Source organism: Leucoraja erinacea, chromosome 19 (assembly GCF_028641065.1).
Source record: "Leucoraja erinacea ecotype New England chromosome 19, Leri_hhj_1, whole genome shotgun sequence".
In the NCBI taxonomy this organism is placed as follows: domain Eukaryota; kingdom Metazoa; phylum Chordata; class Chondrichthyes; order Rajiformes; family Rajidae; genus Leucoraja; species Leucoraja erinaceus.
Genome location: NC_073395.1, coordinates 3,567,201 through 3,590,086, shown reverse-complemented (window position 1 = coordinate 3,590,086; position 22,886 = coordinate 3,567,201). Strand labels below are relative to the sequence as shown.

The following is a 22,886-nucleotide window of genomic DNA, read 5'->3' as shown; positions in this document are numbered from 1 at the left end:
TGGAGCTGGTGGCGTTTGGGCCCTCTGCATCGGGGCGAACAGCTTCTGCATCGGGGGGGAAGTCAGCTCCCCCGCACCACCGATCGAATCCCGTGTCGGGGCTGGTCGAACCAAATTTGTTTGGAGAAGAAAAATACATGGGGTTTATTAGGTCCCGGGCAAATACAGAAAGTGGGTTAATTTAATAAACTGCATGTATTTTTAGTTTAGTTTATTGTCATGTGTACTGAGGTACAGTGAAAAGCTTTTGTTGCGTGCGCACTAGTCAATGGAAAGACAATAAAATATTACAATCCAGCCATCCACATGATAAAGGGAATAATGTGAATAACATTTCTCCAACCGTATTGCCATCAAGGGGTGGGTATATGGAACGAGCTACCTGAGGAGGTAGTTGAGGCAGATACTATAACAGCATTTGAAAGGCATTATTTGGTACATGGATAGGAAAGGCTTAGAGACCCTTTTAATCGGATTTTACTGGACTTTATCTTGCATTGCACGTTATTCCCTTATCCTGTATCTGCACACTATGGATGGATCGATGGATCACGCTAGTCCTTCCACTGACTGGATAGCACGCAATAAAAATAATTTCACTGTACCTCAGCACATGTGATAAGAGTGATAGAGTGATACAGTGTGGAAACAGGCCCTTTCGCCCAACTCGCCCACACCGGCCAACATGTCCCAGCTACACTATTCCCACTTGCCTGCACTTGGTCCATATCCCTCCAAACCTGTCCTATTCATGTACCTGTCTAACATAGTCATAGAGTGATACAGTGTAATAAACACAATAAATCAGTTAATACTATACATGAATTAAAATCAAGACAAACTCAGGGGAAACAGGTAGAGTGAAGGGAAAGATACAGAGTGCAGAATATAGTTCTCAATGTTGTAGGGCATCAGTTCCAGACATAAACTCCAATGTCCGCAATGGGGTAGAGGTGAATCGGACAGTATCCTGGCTTATAGGACTGTTCAGAAGTCTGATAATAGCGGGGAAAAACTGTTCCAGAGTCTCGTGGTGTGCACTTTCAAGCTTCTGTATTTCATTGATCAGTGTCCTAGCAAATGGAATAAAAGGAGTTGTACATGTACACAGAAGGGAACAGGTTCCTCGATGCACAATGTCCATACCAAATGTGATGCCATGTTAAACTAATCTCACCTGTCTGTGCGTGATCAATACAGTCATCTGAGACATTTCCTTAGGTTATCATGCACATCGACATTACGCCAGGAAAGCACATCGATGCCTCTACAATATTTGTCATGTAGCAGCATTAGTGTGTTTTCTTGGCATTTTCGATGTGGTTGATAACCTCATTGATAGTCAAAGAAGAAGAATACGAAGGCAGCAATGATCATAATCTGTGTAATGTACGTGTAAATTATGTTTTTGTGTTTTGACAATGTGAAGTGGGAGCATGGGCAGGGTGATGTGGGTTCTTGATGCTGACTGTCTTTTGGCGATCCATTTGATGGGGGGGAGGTCAGTACCTGTGTAGGAAGGAACTGCAGATGCTGGTTTACACCGAAGATAGACACAAAAAGCTGAAGTAACGCAAACGCGCTGAGTTACTCCAGCTTTTTGATGTCTAGATCAGTCCTGTGATGGACACCACAGTGTTCACCACTTTTTTTGTGGGTGCTATCTGACCTGCTGCAATACTCCAGCACTTTGTGTCTTTTTTTTGTAAATCAGCAACTCACAGTTCCTTTTGACTACAACTACTCTACTTTTCAAATCTCTTTTCCACCCATCTATTGTGCCTAGGTTTGACTCGATTGTATTCATGTAGAATTAACAGATCGTTTCACTGTACACGTGACAAACTAAAACTATACATTTGTTTGGATAACATACAAAACACAGCTTTACACTGTATCCTGGTACACGTGACAATAATAAACCTAAACCTTGGTAGAGAAATTCAGAGATTCTCTCGAAAATGTAGAATTGTTCATTGTTAGCTGAGGGGAAGATGACAAAGAGGCATACAATCAGTGATATTTAATCAGGAGGACAGTGAAACTAGTCTGAGAACTAGGATGGGGGAGGGACAGAGAGAGAGAGAGAGGGAAAGCAAGGGTTTGTCTTGAAAGCACTTGAAGTTAGAGAAATCAATTTTCATACCGCTGCCCAAGCAAAATATGAGCTGCTGTTCCTCCAGTTTGTGTTTGGCCTCATTCTGACAGTGGAGGAGGCCCAGGACAAAAACGTTTGGAATGGTAAGGGGAATTAAAGTATTTAGCAACCGGAAGATTAAGTAGGTCTAGGCAGACTGAGCGAAGGTGTACAGCAAAACGATTACCGAGCCTGCGCTTGGTCTTGCCGATGTATAGGAGTCCACACCTGGAACAGCAGATACAATAGATGAGGTGCAAGTGAACCTCTGCCTCACCTGAAAGGACTGTGAGGTCCCTGGACGGAGGGAAGGGAGGAGGTATAGGGACAGGTGTTGCATCTCCTGCGGTTGCAGGGAAAAGTACCTGAGGCGGAGCTGGTTTGGGTGGAAGGGACGGGTTAACCAGGGAGTTGAAAAGGGAACGGTCTCTACGGAACCTAAACCTCGGTAGAGAATTCCAAAGATTCTCTCCAAAATTACACAAATGATAAAATAAGTGAGCTTTAATAACTGCTTTTGCTGCTGGAAACCAGAATGACCTCCCTCCCTTTCCCACACCAATCTTTCTGTCCTGAGCCTCATCCACTGTCAGAGTGAGGCCACACGCAAAGTGGATGAACATCAACTTATATTTCGGTTGGGAAGCTTACAACCCAGCAGTATGAATATTGTTTTCTCTAACTTCAAGTAACCCTTGCTTTCTGCTGAGTTACTGCAGCAATTTTGTGTTTACCTACAGCATTTCACTGCACCTTGGCACACGTGACAATAATAAACCTAAGATAGGCACAAAGAGCAGGAGGAACTCAGCAGGACAGGCAGCATCTCTGGAAAAAAGGAATAGGTGGCGTTTCAGGTCGAGACTCTTCTTCAGACTGAGAGTCAGGGGAGAGGAAGACTAGAGATAAGGGTAAGGTGTGAAAAAGAGACTTCATTAATTGTTCTTTATCTCTCTACATCATCCTCTATATCTCTTGTTTCCCTTATCCTTAACCAGTCTGAAGAAGGGTCTCGACCCATAACGTCAACCATTCGTTCTCTCAGAGATGCAGCCTGTCCCGCTGAGTGAGTTACTCCAGCTTTCTGTGTCTATCTTCGGTGTAAACCAGCATCTGCAGTTCCTTCCTACACATCAAAAGAGATGCTGTCCAAGGAATGGAAGAAGGGTCCCGACCTGAAATGTCACCTATTATTTCTCTCCAGAGAACCAGTTACTCCTGTACTTTTGTTCCCCTTCGGTGTAAAAAGCATCTGCAGATGCTGTCCAACCGGTCATGTTTAGTAGAGGGTTAAATTTGTGAATGATACACCTATTTTTTTTCTTTCCAGAGATTTTGCCTGTCTTACTGATGGACACTCCAGCACTTTGTGTCTACCCTTCGGTGTAAACCAGCATCTGCAGTTCCTTCCTACACAATAATAAAAAACCTAAACCTGGGTAGAGAATGCCAAATATTCTGTACAAAATTACACAAGACGATAAAACTAAGTGAGTGAGTTGGAACTGCTTTTGGTGCTGGAGACCATCCTGACCCCTTTACAGTTGCTGCAGGCAGGCAGGCGCCTGCTGGGAGTCCAGGGCTGTGGACGCGGCGTGGTGAAGCAGGCCCGTTGCCATGGCGACGGCCGCTGTCATGGCGGCGGCGGCAGCGGGCGGGTTCAGGTAGGCCTCGGCGCTGCGATGCGCTCCGTTAGCTATGTGGAGAGAGCGGCGCTGGACTTCACCGGCAACCTCTTCACACAGGCCATCTGCCTGGGAGACGCCGACAACGACGGGGTGAGTCATCTGCGTTCAAACAACAAAAAAACCACACCGCTTCCCCTGACCCGGAACGTCACCCATTCCTTCTCACCAGAGATACTGCCTGTCCCGCTGTGTTACTCCAGCATTTTGTGCCTGTCTTCGGTATAAACCAGCATCTGCTGTTCCTTCCTACACACACAGTGTTGGAGAGTAGGTTCAGCGGGTCGGGCAGCGTCTGTGGACAGGAGACGCCCTGCTTCAGACTGAATCCTCTGAGTTATTCCAGCACTTTGTGACTTAGTCAGTGTTTTTCAAAGATCATAGAGTAGATCTTTGGTGTTTTTTGTCCTGCAAACCGGCCTCTGCAGTACTTTGTGTGTCTAAATGGTTTGGGATCCTGCTTATACCCTGGGATAACCACCCAGCACCACATTAGCACAGGGACCAGTCCAGTAATGTTTAAATGATCTGTGCCTATTAAGACACCTACCTACCTGTATGAGGCTAATCCCCTTTAATGGTCACAGAAAATGTACCAGCAACAGGCCTGAATCACCAGCCTTTTTGTGTTACTTCGGCCTCTTATGTCTATCTTCGATTTAAACCAGCATCTTGCAGTTATTTCTTACACACTGAAACTTCCTGATCTTTGCAGGAACAAGATCAATGTTGGAGAGGCCCCTCTAACAATCACGGAAAAATCAAATTGTTGTCCTTAATATGTAAGAAAACAGTGTGAAAGTCAAAACAGTCCATACCGTTCACAGGAAGAGTGTTAATGGCAGAATATAATGCCTCAATATTTCCAGGAAGTAAACCAATGTCAAAAAGGAGCAGTTACATTTACAGAGACAATGCCAATTCTGAGTGACATGGGTATACTAACAGTGGTAGACAAAAGTGCTGGAGAAACTCAGTGGGTGCAGCAGCATCATACTAACAGTGCCCAGTTATTCTCCTTCAACATTGACAGGAGCTAAAACATTATCAACCCAGAATACCACTGTTTACTGGATTTGTAGCTGTGTTAGTCCAGCCCTGTGAACATCACCAGCGTCAGGCAAGATACATTAATGTTTGTAGGAAATATGCCAGTGTCTGTCCAGGACCAGATGCTGCTGGTCCTACAGGAAAGGGCTCCAGTGTTTGGTCAGAATCCCTTAATATTTACAGGAACTCGACCGTGGCCAGACCAAATCCTCTCTGAACAAGTAATGCCAATGACAGTCTGGCAAGCCTTTTTACAGCCTGTACCACCGAAAGGCGGAAACCCTTATATATTGAGGAACTATACCAATTACATGCCAAAGCCCATCTCTTTGCAGAAGCTTTTTGAATTAAGAGCCACAGCTAATACAGAGGCCAAATATAAAAAGTGTATATATTAAAATTGTGGACAGACAACTCACTGCATCATTGAAGAAGGGTCTCGACCCGAAACGTCACCCATTCCTTCTGTCCAGAGATGCTGACTGACCATCTGAGTTACTCCAGCGTTTTGTGTCTGTCATTACTGATTAACTTCTCTAAACACAGATTTAAAACTCAAGTTATAGCCTTTGAGTAGTATCCATTTCCATCAAAGCTTGTGTTGATTCCTTCTGCTTTCCTTTTGATTCTGTTACAGTTGAATGAACTGGTGGTTGGGGATACCAATGGGAAACTATACGTATACAAAAACGATGACTGCAAGCCATGGATCACACGGTCTTGCATTGGGATGGTATGAACAGATTTTCTTTCACTTTTTCCCTTTCTTACTGAAACAAGCTGACTCGTTTTCACCATTTCTTCCCTTTGTTATCATCGATGTGCTAAAACAAATGTGCTAAAACTTTGAAAATGGGCCAATCCAATTAATGTTCTTCTTTCTAGCACTGTCCACATTCTCACCACCCTATTAAATTAACAGAAGAGATTTGCTAGGATAGTAATCAGAATGAAGGAATTGAGACACTAGAGAATTTGAAATTGTTCTTCATGAGACGGAGGGTGAGTATGGGGAGATTAAATAAAGGGCTTAAAATAATTTGGATTTTGATGGGGTTGATTGGAGGCGATGGGATGAGAATTGTTTCCATTGAGAGGGTGGGTAGGCAGGTGACATATTGGATTAATTGACAAGAGACCCTTGAGAAATTTAGATTTATTTGGAATACATTACCTAAGAGGGTGAGAGAAGGCCACCAAAAATTGCAGAGACTTGTAGATGTAGCCCAGTTCATCACACAAACCAGACTTCCCATTCGTGACTCCATCGAACCCAGCCAATATAATGATGGTCAATCCATCTTCTCCACACTCCCGTGGGCCAGAAGATCCAAAAACTTGATAGCAACAAACCACGAGACTCAGGAGCAATTTCTTCCACACAGTTATCAGATCTTTGAACTATCTTTCCATAACCGATTTTCCAAGCTACTTAATTGGGAGCTTTTTGCTGTACTCATTCACACAAAGAATTGGTTCATAAGTTCAAAGGTTATAGGAGCAGAATTAGTCCATTTGCATGTATACTCTGCCATACATTTGTGGCTGTTCCATCTTTCCCTCTCAACCCCATTCTCCTGCCTTCTCCCCATAACCCCTGACCCCCTTACTGACCAGTTTTTTGGGTGGTTAACACAGTGTCCAGTGATTTGGCCGTGAGTGGCAATTTATTTCCTGCTGCGTAGTTTTTCTCTTCCACCAAACTGAAATAAAAGACGTAGAATGTATTTATTATTATGTTGAAGTGTTTCAAGTACAAATAGAGCTCTGGTAGAATTACTTTCTTTTTAATAAAGATCAAGTTTATTTTAACCAGAGTTCTGGCTGCAATTATTTAATCTACAAAATATGTTACATCTTTAATATTTTAGATTTAAAGTTAACACTTTTTTGGGCTTTATGCTCGAACAACAAAACTTTCATATTGAATGTGCAATTTTAAATACGCAAACTTGTTGGCACACAAATGGCAATTAAAAAAGAATTGTATCAATTTGTTCTTGGTTGTCTTTAGAATTGTTCAGATTGGATATGCATCTTTAAAGAGTTGTTCAAGAAAGGTGAAAATGTTATCAACACAGTCAGATTTAGAGCTGTCATTTCAAACATTCCACATGTGGTAGATTGGATATAATAAAATGTATATATGCTAAAGAGATCTAATTGTGGATGAATGTTAGTGGAGAAGTGTGGGCTTCATCTACCTTGTTAACCTTTTCTTTGTTACCAGGTGACTTGCGTAGGTGTAGGAGACATCTGCAACAAAGGGAAGGTATGTCACATGCCTTGAATTGAATGTTAATTTATTTGAGAAATATGTAATTTTCAGGTCCGTGATGATTTCAGAGATGAAGTTAGCTGGGGAATTATTTTCTTTAACAAAATTGGATAAATCATGATTTTTTTTTAAATCGACGAAGGCAGGGCAGTGGACATGATATTTGGACCGGCATGGTAGACTAGTCAGGAAGGTTAGATCACATGGGATTTAGAGTGCTCTAGACAATTGGATTCAGGTTGGTGGAATGAGTTAGAGGGTAATAGTGGAGCCTTGGTTGTGGTGGTATCCTGCAGGAATCTGTGCTGGCTCGACTGCTGTTTGTCATCCATTTTAATGATATGGATGTCAATGTAGTTAATGTGGATAGTAAAAGTGCCTTTAGCATGAAAAATGGTGTTATTGTGGGCAGTACAGTAGGCTATCTATGTTTACGAACAGATCTGGATTAACTGGGGAAGTGGGCCAAGGAATGGCAGATGGAATTTAACACTGATAAATGTGGAGGAATGTATTTTTGTAAGTCAAATCAGGGCCGGGCTTGCACAGTAAATGGTAGGAGAGTGGAGAGTGTGGCAGAGCAGAGAGACTTTGGGGTACAGATGCACAGGCCCTTGAGCATGTTAACACAGGGAGACGATGGTGAAGATGTGTGGCACAGTTGCCTTCGTCAGTAAGGATATTGAGTACAGGGGGTTGGGGCATCATGCTACAGATGCACACGGGATTGGCGAGACCACATTTGGAGTATTGGGTGTAGTTCTGGTTGAGGAGAAATTTCATTAACCTGGAAAAGGTGCTGAAAATATTCACGATGATGTTAGCAGGACTCGAGGGCTTGGCTTACAGGAATAGGATAGATAAGCTGGGACGTTTGTTCTCTGGAACGTGGGAAACTTAAAGGCCTATCTCACTTACTCGATTTTTTCGGCGACTTGCCGGCAGCCGTCATAGACGCAGCAGAGGGCCGAAAAATGTCAACATGTTGAAAATGTTCGACCTCCTGCTGCGACTATGACGGGTGTCGGCAGTCGCTGAAAAAATTGTTTAAGTGGGACAGGCCCTTAAGGAGTGAAGTTGTAGAGATATACTGTACCACATCCTGAGATGCATAGGTAAGATGAATGGTCACAGCCTTTTTTACTGGGAAAGGAGTCCAGAACTAGAGGCCATTGGTTTAAGATCAGAGGGGAAAGAATTAAGAGATTGAGGAGCATGTTTTTCACACTGGGGGTAATATTTATATGGAACAAACTGCCAGAGGAAGGTGTAGAGGTGTGTACAATGGCGATGTTTGAAAGACATTAGAAACATAGAAAATAGGTACAGGAGGAGGCCATTCACCCTTCGAGGCAGCACCGCCATTCAAGTTGATCATGGCTGATCATCCAAAATCAGTAGTTCCTGCTTTTTCCCCATATCCCCTGATTCCGTTAGCCCTAAGAGCTAAAAATCTCTCTTGAAAACATTTAGACAGGTACATTGATAGGGAAGGTGTTGAGGGATATGGGCCACAGGCAGGCATTGAGAATTGTTGAATTATAAAATCTGGTCGGCACGGATGAATTGGGCCGAAGAGCCTGCTTTGTGCTGTACGCTCCTTTGACAATACGTTAGGCAGCATCTGTGGAAAGGCAATTGATAATTAAAATTGATGTATTTTCAACAGAAGGGGAGTAAATTAAAAAAAAAATAAAGACTGTATTACTCTGCACTACTCAAGATCAAGTGCTGATCTTTCTACCGAAATTAGCATTTTTGTAAAATTCAGGAGATGAATCAACAGTAGTAACAATAAAATCACAAAATTTCACTGTCTGCAATTCCACCTATTTTTGTTGTTGTCTGCAAACTATTAACCAACCCATCTAAGTTTGTGTCCAGTTCATTGATGTACTTCACAGATAACAGGATGATTAACGCATAGAACTTTTAATAAGATTATATTTTTGTCCCTTCTTCCAGAACTTTGTTGTAGCTGTGGGAGCTGAGGGTTGGTTCCATATCTTTGATCTCAGCAGCGTCTCAACCAAGTCAGACATCTCGGGTCACCACGACTGCTTGTTTAGTGATGAACAGAAAGCGTTATACATGCAGCACATCCCTGCTAACACCAAGGTGATGCTCATTAGTGACATCGGTGAGTTGAAGGAAACTACTGTTGTGATCAACTCAAGTCAAGAAGGTGAAAGGGTTTAGATTTGTTGTAAAATGATTCATTACAAGGAACAGTGAGTAACACAGTAATTCTAGCAATATATCTAAAAGTCTCATGGTCTTAAAAAATCAGTGGAGTATCAAAGGTATTGATGGAAAGGTACAGCATGGAAACATCTACCCAGCCTTTGTCTCTAGACCCCATCAACCTCTTCCCGCTTGTCTCCATCTGCCCATCCTCCCTCAGCTCATTTGTCTCCCACATCACGTACCAGTCCCTGTCTCACCCCTTCCTCTCACTCCTTTATACTGGCGTCACAGCAACCGGTGGGAGGAGGATCCAGCAAATGTGGGGGGGGGGGGGGGGAAACTTTCCCTACATCGGGGGGGGGGGGGGGGGGGGGGGGGTCCCCTAGCATCTAGGACCAGGTATTCTGCCTCAATGAGGGAAGATCATACTCTTTTGTTCCATCTATTATCAAGCAATATGTACAAGATAAAGATACACCAGCTACTCTTTGTTTCATGAGCTGGTTTAACTGGGGCAAACCCTTTGGAAGCAAAAGAAGACACAGTACATAAATAAGTAAGCAGAAAGGTTTCTCACAACTAAGGGTCCACACCTGAAACATCACCTATTCATATTCTCCACAGATGCTGCCTGACCCGCTGAGTTACTCCAGCACTCTGTGAAACGTCACCTATCCATGTTCTCCACAGATGCTGCCTGACCCACTGAGCAAATGTGCCCTTTTGTGTAAATCAGCGTCCGCAGTCCCTTGTTCCTACATAATTAAATAACTTGTTTCTTGATGCAGACGGAGATGGGAAATGTGAAATGGTGGTAGGTTACACTGACCGCGTCGTCAGAGCATTCCGATGGGAAGACTCTTCAGTTGATTGTTCTGGACAGCTGGTACTGCTGAAAAAATGGCTTTTGGAAGGACAGGTATGGATTCGTAACCTGTTATCATAAGGTACACGAGAATATTCCAAGGTTCTTGTTAGAAGAAGAATTTAGAAAAACATGCTCAATCAAGTATTCAGAGCTGAGATCTAAAGTTTGATTAAATAGTTTACTTTTAAGGAAGATGATGCAACGATGCAATAAAATTTTCAAACCTAGGGCATCTTAATACTATTTAGCCAATGTGCTTAGTTTAGTTTAGAGATTTAGCATGGAAATAGGCCCTTCAGCCACCGAGTCCACGCTGACCATAGGTCACACATTCATACTAGTTCCATGTTATCCCTCCTCCACACACTAGGGGTAATTTACAGAGGGCCAATTGACTTACAAATCCACATTCCTTTGGGTTGTGTGAAGACACCAGAACCCCTGGAGGAAACCCACCTGGTCAGCGAGATGGTGTAAACTCGAGGTCCCGGGGTCAGGGTCTAACCCAGGTCTCTGGCGCTGTGAGGCAGCAGCTCTACCCAATGTGCCACTGTTGTTAGAGGTAAGACAGCATTTGCACACAGGTGGGCCAAAGACTCAGGGAGTGGATCCAGGTGAGAAATCGCAAAGTGTGAGACCTGGGCAATTGAAAGCCTTGTCACCAATTAAATGGGAGGAAGGGAAGAATAATGCAGAAGAGACAAGAGAAGTTCTGGATACAGGGTGGAGCAGAGTAATAAAGTAAAGGGGGAACATGAAATAAAAATGCATGCATCTGAGGTGTTGTGGCTCACTGACTCGCCTTGTTGTGAAACCACCTCATGATTTACTTTCCCCAGCCAAAAGGCAGTGAAGAAAATACTGCTCGCACGTGGTTGCTTTACAGTATGCTGCCTGAATATTTTGCCTCTGTTGTGACAGGTCGACAGCCTCACAGTGAATCCAGGGTCTGAAGGGTCCCCTGAGCTGATGGTCTCGCAGCCAGGCTGTGCATATGCGGTTCTACTCTGCACCTGGAAGTTGGATCAAGACAAAGCACCAAAACGAAATCCATCGGGAACATCCAACAGGTAACTTTCCAAAGTCAGAAGACCAAGTTCAGTGTAAAGCACAAGCTCATACCTTTCGTTCTTCTTTTCCTCCAGCTAGAAGATAAAATCATCTCATGTTTTTCTAATGTTATCCTATTTAATGTCTGAGCTCTGCGATTGTGCATGGGACACACTTTGCAACTGTTTCAAACAAGACAATGGTGCCATAGTAGGTAGCTGTATTGAGAAAAGTCCACTGTATTGAGAAAAGTTCATGAAAGTTAAATAGGGATCTATTTCCTTACAATTTGATGTTGTTTTAGCAAAAACATAAGATCAATGTCTGTGCAATCATCGCTAGGAACAATGATTTCCTAGTGTAGAATTCATTTGCTTAATAGCCCTGTCCCACGGTACGAGTTCATTCCAAGAGCTCTCCTGAGTTTGCCCTGATTCGAACTCGGAGATTTACGGTAATGGCCACTCGTCGGTACTCAGGGCTCTCGGGGACATTTTTCAACATGTTGAAAAATCTTCACAAGTCTTCCCGTGCTTACCTGCCGTTAACGAGTCTTCCCGAGTACCTGCCGTTAGCGGTACGAGCTGCTAGGAGACATCCCCGAGCTCCGACGTACCCGCTACGTTCATTCTCCGTGCTTACCAAGAGCTCTCCCGAGTTTTTTTAAACTCGGGAGAGCTCTTGGAATGAACTCGTACCGTGGGACAGGGCTATTAGTTTATTGACATTTTTAAGGCTTTTTGGTTTGGTTTATTTATATTCACCCAAGAGCTTTTCACTTATTTTGTTGTTTAACTACTTATTATCTGTTTTTCTTTTTACTGACATGACATTGAGAATTGCATAAATCCGAACTGATAGCACGATCTTCGCTTCTAATATTTCCCTTCCTGTCAGGAAGTAGTCAGCTTGGAAGATAAACGTGGCAAGATACATCTCAAGGACATGCCCTGCTATCATATGAGTATGCATGAGACACAAAATTCACTCGAATCAGCAACTCGCTGTGAAATGATCTTGGGCCATCTGTTAGACATGGGTATTGCTGTGAAGGCTCTCTCTCCATGCAAGTTCCTCAAGCACAGACCTGTTCTTGTCAGCTGGAGAGATGAACTCAGTGTTGAGAAATGACATGGGTGGGAACTCCAAAGAGGAATTATAAAGCTGAAATAGACATCAATTGTGTGGAAGTCGTAATATTTCCCATCTCAGAGTGTGTTCCTTAAAAGGCAATTGTGCTTTCTTCAAGATGAGTGCACAACCGCTTTTTAAGGAGAACATGCAGAAATGATAAATATTATAATAGACAATAGGTGCAGGAGTATGCCATTCGGCCCTTCGAGCCAGTACCACCATTCAATCTGATCATTGCTGATCATCCCCAATCAGTACCCCGTTCCTGCCTTTTCCCCATATCCCCTGACTCCACTATCTTTAAGAGTCTTGCATAATTTCCATGCAATCCCGTGTATTTTACCATGTCAGATTTATAATTCTACGTTGGTTTTCCCCTTCGATGATGTTTCTCCTCCTCAGATTTAACTTGCATTAAACGTTCATTTCTAAAGCTTGCTGATGGGGTTATTACTTTTAACCAATTTGCTTTAACTACAGGTGAGGCTTTGGCTTAGTAGTGGCTCTCCACCTCTAATATCACAAGGGTTGGTTTTGTCAAACCACAGCCAAACTTACAAAGTTGATGTGCAAGTGACGAATAGAACTGATATTGATTGATTGATAAATGGTAGAGCTCTGGAAAAGTGTGGGAAGGAACTGCAGATGCTGGTTTACACCAAAGATAGACACAACATGCTGGAGCGGGACAGGCAGCGGCATCTCTGGATAAAAGGAATGGGTGAGGTTTCGGGTCGAGACCCTTCTTCAGACGCTGGAGAGTGTTGCAGAACAGAGAGATCTGGAAGTACAAGCGCATGATTCCATAAAGGTAACAAGACAGGTGGACTGCAGTGCATTTGGAACACTTGCCTTCATTGGGAAAGATATAGAGTAAAAAAGCTGGGACATCATGCTGCACTGTTGCATTCATGGGTGAGACCATACTTGGAGGACTGTGCACATTTCAGGTTTCCCAGCTGTAGGAAGGATGCCATTAAGTTGCAAGAGTGCAGAAAAGATCCATCAACATGTGGAGTAGACAAAATGCTTAAGAAGGAACTGCAGATGCTGGAAAAATCAAAGGTAGACAAAAATGCTGGAGAAACTCAGCGGGTGAGGCAGCATCTATGGAGGGCCGAATGGCCTACTCCTGCACCTATTGTCTATTGTCTTGACTCCTTGCTGTGACAGTCAACTGCCGGCGACTGTCACAGTCGTAGCAGGTCGCCGAAAAAACAGAGACAAACGACTTCATCCTGGCGACAACCTACGACAGCACCTACGTCAGGAGAAGTCATTGGCGACAAACCCACATTTTTTCAACATGTTGAAAATTTAGCGGCGACCAGAAAGACGCTACGACTTTTTGCGCGACTGAGAAAACGACTCCCGGCAAACATCGGCGAACATGTGGCGACAAACTAGTCGCCTGTAAACAATCGCCTAAGTGGGACAGGCTCATAAGAATACCAGTTCTTAGCATCTGTCTTCACAGAATCAGACACAAGATACATTTAATTGTCATTTGGACCCCTTGAGGTCCAAACGAAATGCCGTTTCTGCAGCCATACATTACAAACACATAGACCCAAGACACAACATAATTTACATAAACATCCATCACATCGCTGTGATGGAAGGCCAAAAAAACTTATCTCTCCACTGCACTCTTCCCCCCCCCCCATGTCAGAGTCAAAGTCAAAGCCCCCGGCTGGCGATGGCGATTGTCCCGCGGCCATTAAAGCCACGCCGGGTGGTGCGAGGTCGCACACCGGGTCTTGGTGTTAGAGTCCCCGGCGTGCGCTCGCAGAGTCCCACGGCCATTCCAAGCCGCGCAGGGCAGTGATGTAGGCCCCGCTGCAGGAGCTCTTCGACCCCGCTCCTGCTGTATCCTGAACACTTGCAGCTACAACGCAGTGTAGGGTGTGCGCGACCTTCAAATACATTTTGGCTGAAAGGGAATGCCCTCCAGCATCCGTACATGTCGGGTTTAATGGATAGTTATGGGCTCTCGGTGTGCTCAAAACTAAAACATTGTTCACAAATTATCACTGAAGAAATACTTTGGAATGTCGTGAGAATGTAACGCATCCAAAAAAAACACGAAACACTTTTAATTTTCTGTGAAAGTCCAGAAAGTAACGAGAAGTTTGCATGGGCAAAACACAAAGGGGATTGCTCAACAAACTACTGATGAAAAATGTAGTCTGCTTCTCAGTGCTCTGATAAATAAATTGCAAGCTTTCTTTCCTACTGCACCTTACTATAGTTTTAAAATCTGCTCTCGTGTTTCTCTCCTGCTGTGCTGAATTTGTTTAAAAACCGTGAGTTAAGAGGGGTAACCTTTGGGTATTAGATTCTGTTCCATCGCATACATCAATAAATGTATTGAGGATGTAACGGTGGTAAAAACCATCAGGAGGCGTGCCAATCAGAAACCTTGGCTAACTGGGGAAGTGTGTTCCCTACTGAGAATCCGGAATGCGGCATTCAAATCTGGGGACAACGAAGCATACAAACTGGCAAGGGGTAACCTATCCCGGGGGATCAGGGAAGCGAAGAGGCTGTACGGACAAAAACTCAATAGCCACTTCGCAAATGACAAAGACACACGTCGCTTGTGGCAGGGATTTCAGACCATCACTGACTACAAGCCCCCCCCGCTGTGGATATGCCAAAACAACCCCTCCCTACCAGATGAACTGAACGAGTTCTACGGTTTGAGGTTAAAAACAGCACCCAGACACGTGCACTACTGCCATCTTCCAGTGACCAGTCGCTCAGGCTGTCCGCAGCCAGAGTTAAAAAGGCCTTCGCCAGCGTCAATCCACGCAAAGCTGCAGGGCCGGACAACATTCCTGGATGCGTTCTAAGAGACTGTGCCGAGCAACTGAAAGATGTCTTCACAGACATTTTTAACATCTCACTCAGCCAGGCAGTAGTGCCCAACTGTCTTAAGAGTGCCACCATCGTCCCTGTCCCGAAGAAACCAAACCCAGCCTGCCATAATGACTTTCGACCAGTGGCTCTAACACCCATTGTAATGAAGTGTTTTGAGCGACTAGTTATGCAGCACATCAAAAATAGTCTACCTGCCGACCTAGACCCACTGCAGTTCGCCTACAGAGCCAACCGATCCACAGAGGACGCAGTCTCAACAACACTGAACCTCGTATTGTCACATCTCGATCGGAAAAATACCTATGCCAGGATCCTCTTCATAGACTTCAGCTCTGCTTTCAACACAATCATTCCGCAGCAGCTGGTGGAGAAGTTGGAGCTATTGGGGGTTGATGCTGGCACATGCAACTGGGTCCTGAACTTTCTGTCGCAACGGCAGCAGACAGTCAGGGTGGGCAGTAGGACATCAAAAACCATAGCCGTGAGCACTGGCTCACCCCAAGGCTGTGTCCTAAGCCCCCTTCTGTTTAGTCTGCTGACACACGACTGTACTGCCAGACTCAATAACAACTTCATCAACAAGTTCGCTGATGACACAACAGTGGTGGGTCTCATCAGTGACAATGATGAGTCGGCGTACAGGATGGAGGTGGAGCTGCTCACAGGTTGGTGCAAATCCCACAACCTCATTCTTAACGTGGGAAAAACTAAGGAGATGGTGGTTGACTTCAGGAGGGCGGGGAAACAACACCATACACCTCTGCACATCGACGGAGCTGATGTGGAAAGGGTCAGCAGCATGAAGTTCTTAGGACTACATCTGTCTGATGACCTGACGTCCACGGCCAACACCACAGCTCTGGTCAAGAGAGCCCAGCAGCGACTTCACCCTCTCCGAAGACTACGTAAAGCAGGCCTCCCCACCACACACCTACGGACTTTTTATAGGGGGACTGTCGAGAGCACACTGACATACGGCATCACTTCCTGGTTCGGGAGCTGCAAGGCGTACGAACGGCACCAACTGGACAGGATAGTGAAGACCGCCAGCAGGATTATTGGTGCTCCACTCCCCTTCCTGCTGGACATATACAGGAAGAGATGTATCAACAGAGCCATCTCCATCATCAAAGACCCTTACCACCCATCGCATGACATTTTCTCCATCCTCCCATCTGGGAAGAGGTACAGGAGCATTAGCTGCAAAACCAGCAGGATGCTCCTCAGCTTCTTCCCACAGGCTATAAGACTGTTAAATGGACTTTGCCCCCTGCCAAGTATCGCGCACAAACCCCCACACTGCAGCAGAGCCACTGTTGTGCCGCTGCCGGTCGGAACGGCTGTTGAATGTTTAGTAGAGTGTTAAATTTGTTCATGACATGTATTTTTTATTTTCATTTCTATTTATTTTTTCATGCACACTGAATGGACACTGGTTGAGCAACGTTTTTTTGTTTCCTCTGGGTATGCGAATACTCAGGAAATGACAATAAAGATATACAATACAATACAATACAATCCAATGCATCTAAGCCTTTATAGCAGTGATTTCCATTACATTGCAGTAACATCCCCCTGCCACTATATGGCAGAAGAGTTCCATTAATATTATGGAGACACAATGAACTGCAGATGTTCAAAACACACAAAGTGCTCAATGGGTCAGGCAGCATCTGTGGAGGAAGTGGACTGAAGAAGAATCCTGACCTGAAACGTTGCCTGCCAAATCTCTTCCACAGATGCTACCTGACCTACTGAATAGAGGGCTGTAACAAGGAAAGGCTGAAGAGGCTGGGACTTTCGATGCAGGGTGGTGATCTACCGAATCAAAACCCCTCCCTTCAGCAACCTGTTGGATGACATGTTACTGGATTGTTTGAATTTGCATTCAGTGATCCACAAACACAGACAGCATTGTGAATCTGAATTACAGGGAGATAATCGAGCTTGACAGCATTCTGAGCCTTCATTGCCAACTGCACACAGACAACACCAGAGGTCAGAATTATTACCTTTCACTGATATCTCTTCTCATTCTTCTCAACCCAATAACACACACACCTAGCACCCCCCCCCAATCCCTCCCCATCATAATAGTCACAACATCGCAAGAATTGAGAGTTTCACAGAAAGTATTCTTAAACCATAGAATGTAGAAACAAGGAACTGCAGATGCTGGTTTGGGCGAAAAGCTTAGGCAAGTTGTGCCGAAGGGCCTGTTTCCATGTTGTATGATTTGTTCTCCTCTGTGTGACTATTGTTTTAATCCATGGAAATACAGGCGAGGATGAAACTTGTTTTCCTTGTGGCAGTGTTGCTCATTACAGGACGACTTTGTCTCTTGTTAAATGACCTCATATGAATGTTGACAATATCTGTTTTACCCTTGCAGTGAGGGCCTCATTAGGGACGTAATTCTACATCAGACTTCAGGCCGCATTCATAATAAGAATGTTTCTACTCATTTGATTGGCAGCATAAACAGAGGTAAGTCAGTGGACCATTGTTACCCTTACCAGCGATCAAATTAAGTTGAAGGCACTGCTAGATACTTACCTTTGTATAGTTAATAAAAACTGTTTTACATAGATATTACTTAATCGGTCTTATGGATACAAAATCTTAACAACTAATGGTAACTTGGCCAGCCAAAAGATCCCCTCAGGTCTGGCTAGTGTGTACTTGTGTTTGAAGTTAGACCATTTTTTGGTGTTTAACATTACATTGTAAATAATTACAGCGTGATAAAATAACAAATCATACCAGCAAGACATGCCTGTTAATAAAGGACCTTATTAAATCCATCCAGTGACTTGGCCTCCACTGCCCTCTGTGGCAGGGAATTCCATAAATTCACAACTTTTGGGGTGAAAAAGATTTTTCTCACCTCAGTCTTAATTGACCTCCCCTTTATTCTAAGACTGTGGCCCCTGGTTCTGGACTCGCCGAACATTGGGAACATTTTTCCTGCATCTAGCTTGTCCAGTCCTTTTATAATTTATATGTTTCTAACATATGTTACCACAGCACTCTGTTTTTTTTTTTTTGTAAACCAGCATCTGCAGTTCCTTGTGTCTCATTGAAATATATTACTCTACCTATTAGACTCAATGCTCAGTGGATCATGATTTAAGCAATACCCTGTGTTATTCTAGACAAATATTCAAGCAATCTCTTGAGAATAATTTTAATTTGCTCTCCGGATGTATTAGATAATGGCTAGAATATAATAGAAAGTTTAAGCAGCATTGTTAATTATGCAAGAGTCCTCAGTGGCCATTTGAACTACATTTATATATTTCAGTCAGTATATTGCTGTTGGATAGTATTCTCCATGTAAGCCATCAAATTGTTCAATTAGAACTTGATTGTAGCCATGGTATCGTGCATTAGTAAACCAATGGACATCAAAAGGAATATTCAATTGAATTATGAACTAATTTTCTATTGTTTTTTCCATAGGCTCTAGTGATGATACATCCAAGTCTGGTTTGTTTGCACTATGCACTCTGGATGGTAAGAATACTATTATAGAATTTATGCATATATCAATATTAGTGTTATTATATAACTAATTTTACATTTTTGAGGTGTGGATGAAAATAGTGAATATATTAGAAAACTATTCATTAGGTACAAAATTGAAACATATTTCAGGTGTTATCTTAGTCATTTGCTCTGTTATAGTTGAGCCGGCCTCTCAGACAATCTGTTAGTTTTAAAGAAGGGTCTTGACCCGAAACGTCACCCATTCCTTCTCTTCCGGATCCGGAATGGGAGGGGGAATTGAAGTGCTGAGCCACCAGGAGATCAGGTTGGTTATTGTGAACTGAGCGGAGGTGTTGGGCGAAGCGATCGCCAAGCCTGTGCTTGGTCTCACTGATGTAGAGCAGTTGGCACCTGGAGCAGCGGATGCAATAGATGAGGTTGGAGGAGGTGCAGGTGAACCTCTGCCTCACCTGGAAAGACTGCTTGGGTCCTTGGATGTCGCTTTACCTCTCCCATCCAAGGACTGCGTTCTCCCTCCTTCCCCTCCCCTTCCCAGCTCTCTCACAGCCTACAGTCTCCACCTCTTCCTTTCTTTCCCCCTCCCCACCCCCACATTAGTCTGAAGAAGGGTCTCGACCCGAAACGTCGCCTATTCCTTTGCTCCATAGATGCTGCCTCACCCGCTGAGTTTCGCCAGCATTTTTGTCTGCCTTCGAATTTTCCAGCATCTGCAGTTCTTTCTTAAACACTTGGTTTGGAAAGAATCGCCTGGATTATGTCAGATGGATCGTGTGTTTGGCTGCAGTGGAGAGTCCATGAAGATGAGTATTGTAGTTCAGAAAACCGGGGAGAATGTGTTTCCCAACAGTCATGTGGCAAGAATCGTGCGGAGGTTGAGGAGGTAATCTGATGGTGGCCAAGCCTAAGCAAATGGATTACTGGGTTTTTTAAATTAATTTTTCAGGACATGGGTGTTGTTGACAAGGCAGCATTACATAAGTATTGTTAATGGCCTTTAATAAAGTGATGCTGAGCCGCTATCTCAGACTATCTGCTGTGAAACTTCTGCTGAAGTACTCTCACAGTGTTGCTGCATGCTGGGAATGCTCCGTGCAGTGCTGGCAATGGAGGGATACGGATCATGAGCAGGCAGATGAGATCAGCGTATCTTGGCATTGTGTCTGACAGATATTGTCGGCCAAAGAGACTGCTCCTGTGTCCTTTCTACGTGTTACGTTCTACGGCAGCAGTTCTGGGATTGAGCCCGCTGACGATGAAGAAATGGCAGAATATTCTCAAGGTAGACAAAAGTGCTGGAGAAACTCAGCGGGCGCAGCAGCATCGATGGAGCGAAGGAAATAGGCAACGTTTCGGGCCGAAACTCTGAAGGAAATAGGCAAGGTTTCGGGCCGAAACCCGAAAGGGTTTCGGCCCGAAACGTTGCCTATTTCCTTCGCTCCATAGATGCTGCTGCACCCGCTGAGTTTCTCCAGCACTTTTGTCTACCTTCGATTTTCCAGAATCTGCAGTTCCTTCTTAAACAGAATATTCTCAAGTCTGGGCGATGTCTGACTTGGAGGGCGAACCTGCTATTGGTTGCGTTCCCATGAGTCTGCTGCCCTTGTCCTTAGAGGTAGGGGTCAGAAGTTAGAGTGATACTGTCAGAATAGTAAAGCCAGTCACTGCCATGCATTTTTCAGATGGCCCACGCTGCAGCCACTGTTCGTTGCTGTGAGGGGAATAAATGTGGAACAAACGTGCTGTTTTGTCCTGGATGGTGTTGAACTTTAGTTTATTTTAGAGATACAGCGTGGAAACAGGCCCTTCAGCCCACCGAGTCCGTGCCGACCAGCGATCCCCACCCACCAACATTTCCCTACACACACTAGGGATAATTTATAATTTTATCAAAGCCAATTTACTTACAAACTTGCATGTCTTTGGAGTGTGGGAGAAAACTGGAGCTCCTGGGGAAAACCCACGCAGTTCGGGGGAACGGGGCGAACGTACAAACTCCGTACAGACAGCAGCGGTAGTCAGGATCGAACCCGGGTCTCTGGTGCTGCGAGGCAGCAACTCTACCGCTGCGCCACCGTGCTGCCCATAAACTGGTCAACTATGTTTAAGAAGGAACTGCAAATGCTGGAAAATTGAAGGTACACAAAAAAGCTGGAGAAACTCAGCGGGTGCCGCAGCATCTATGGAGCGAAGAAAATAGGCAACGTTTCAGGCAGAAGAAGGGTTTCTCCAGCTTTTTTTTGTGTACCAACTGGTCAACTATGATCCCCCAGATATTGATAAGGAGTATCTCGGTGATAGTAATTATGTCGATTTAGATATATTTACTTGAGCATTTAAATGCAGAATAGTCCAATAAACCTATTTCAATTCGAGCAAAGTGAAATGCCAGAGAGCCTTCTTATTAGTGTGTGCAGTTTCTTAATTAGTAGCTACTTCAACAAAAAAATGTTCTTCCCTTGCCATCCACATATGCTTGTGGCTCTTGGTTAATGAGATCTGTTGTAGCAGGGGGGTAGGCTTCCATCTTGGACAGCACAGCAGGCTGCTGGGTTATTCTGACATTCTCCTCCTACTTAATGATCTGTTTTGCAGATCATTTCCTGGCTGGCTGGACAGTGCAATCGTCTTCACCACCAACATTAATATTGTGGGCTGCAAATAATTGCTCGACTTGAGTGTCCCAATTAGCTCAATTGCCACTTTTTCCATTCAGGACTCGGTGGAACAGAAATGTTCAGAGAGCTTGATGTGCTTCTCCTCGAACTAGAGAGAAAAAAAAGAATTTTAGTGTAAGTTATAATTATCTGGATCACAGGCATTGTTATCCAACCGAGAGTCAAGAAAGTTTTATTATCATATGTCCCAGACGGGACAATGAAATACTTACTTGCTGCAGCACAACATAGAAACATAGAAATTAGGTGCAGGAGTAGGCCATTCGGTCCTTCGAGCCTGCACCGCCATTCAATATGATCATGGCTGATCATCCAACTCAGTATCCCGTACCTGCCTTCTCTCCATACCCCCTGATCCCCTTAGCCACAAGGGCCACATCTAACTCCCTCTTAAATATAGCCAATGAACTGGCCTCAACTACCCTCTGTGGCAGAGAGTTCCAGCGATTCACCACTCTCTGTGTGAAAAAGGTTCTTCTCATCTCGGTTTTAAAGGATTTCCCCCTTATCCTTAAGCTGTGACCCCTTGTCCTGGACTTCCCCAACATCGGGAACAATCTTCCTGCATCTAGCCTGTCCAACCCCTTAAGAATTTTGTAAGTTTCTATAAGATCCCCTCTCAATCTCCTAAATTCTAGAGAGTATAAACCAAGTCTATCCAGTCTTTCTTCATAAGACAGTCCTGACATCAGAATATGTGAATATGTAAACATTGTATATAGTGGGGGGAAAAAAAGAAAAAGTTCAATAAATAACAAATATAGTGCAAATAACAAATAATAATATAGTATTTTGCAGCTCAGAGCTCATAGCTTATTTGTTGTGTTTAATAGCCTGATTGCTGTGGGGAAGAAGCTGTTCCTGAACCTGGACGTTACAGTCTTCAGGCTCCTGTACCTTCTTCCCGATGGCAGTGGTGAGATAAGTGTGTGGCCAGGATGGTGTGGGTCCTTGATGATGTTGGCTGCCTTTTTGAGGCAGCGACTACGGTAGATCCCTTCGATGGTGGGGAGGTCAGAGCCGGTGATGGACTGGGCAGTGGTGGCAACTTTTTGTAGTCTTTTTCGCTCCCGGACGTTCAAGTTGCCGAACCAGGCCACGATGCAACCAGTCAGAATGCTTTCTACCGTGTACCTGTAGATGTTTAGGACCAACAGTGTATCCAGTAATTACTGCTGTGTATTACACATCATTCAAATGATGAGGATGAAAATGAAAAGACATGGATACTCTAAAACAACTTAAACAGAACGTTTTTCCTTTCATTATTTATTATGTAAAAGAATATGTGTGTTATGATTGTGTTTATAATTTGTTTGGTTGTTTTGTTGTTTGTCTTTTGCACAAAAGTCCGCGAGCATTGCCACTTTCATTTCACTGCACTTCTCGTATGTGTATGTGACAAATAAACTTGACTTGACTTTACTTG

At 44.1% G+C, this 22,886-nt stretch overlaps 1 protein-coding gene across 1 annotated transcript in view; it reads left to right on the top strand.

The window, feature by feature from the left end:
* The first annotated feature begins 3,739 nt into the window (after positions 1–3,739).
* Positions 3,740–22,886, top strand: part of itfg2 (integrin alpha FG-GAP repeat containing 2) — a 36,923-nt gene continuing 17,776 nt past the window's right edge. The window contains exons 1-8 of the mRNA XM_055650089.1: positions 3,740–3,915; positions 5,510–5,605; positions 7,103–7,144; positions 9,116–9,290; positions 10,126–10,256; positions 11,127–11,275; positions 17,665–17,759; positions 18,735–18,788. Of these exons, the coding sequence (XP_055506064.1) occupies positions 3,820–3,915; positions 5,510–5,605; positions 7,103–7,144; positions 9,116–9,290; positions 10,126–10,256; positions 11,127–11,275; positions 17,665–17,759; positions 18,735–18,788 (838 nt within the window). The 5' untranslated portion in view covers positions 3,740–3,819. The remainder of the gene's footprint in view (positions 3,916–5,509; positions 5,606–7,102; positions 7,145–9,115; positions 9,291–10,125; positions 10,257–11,126; positions 11,276–17,664; positions 17,760–18,734; positions 18,789–22,886) is intronic.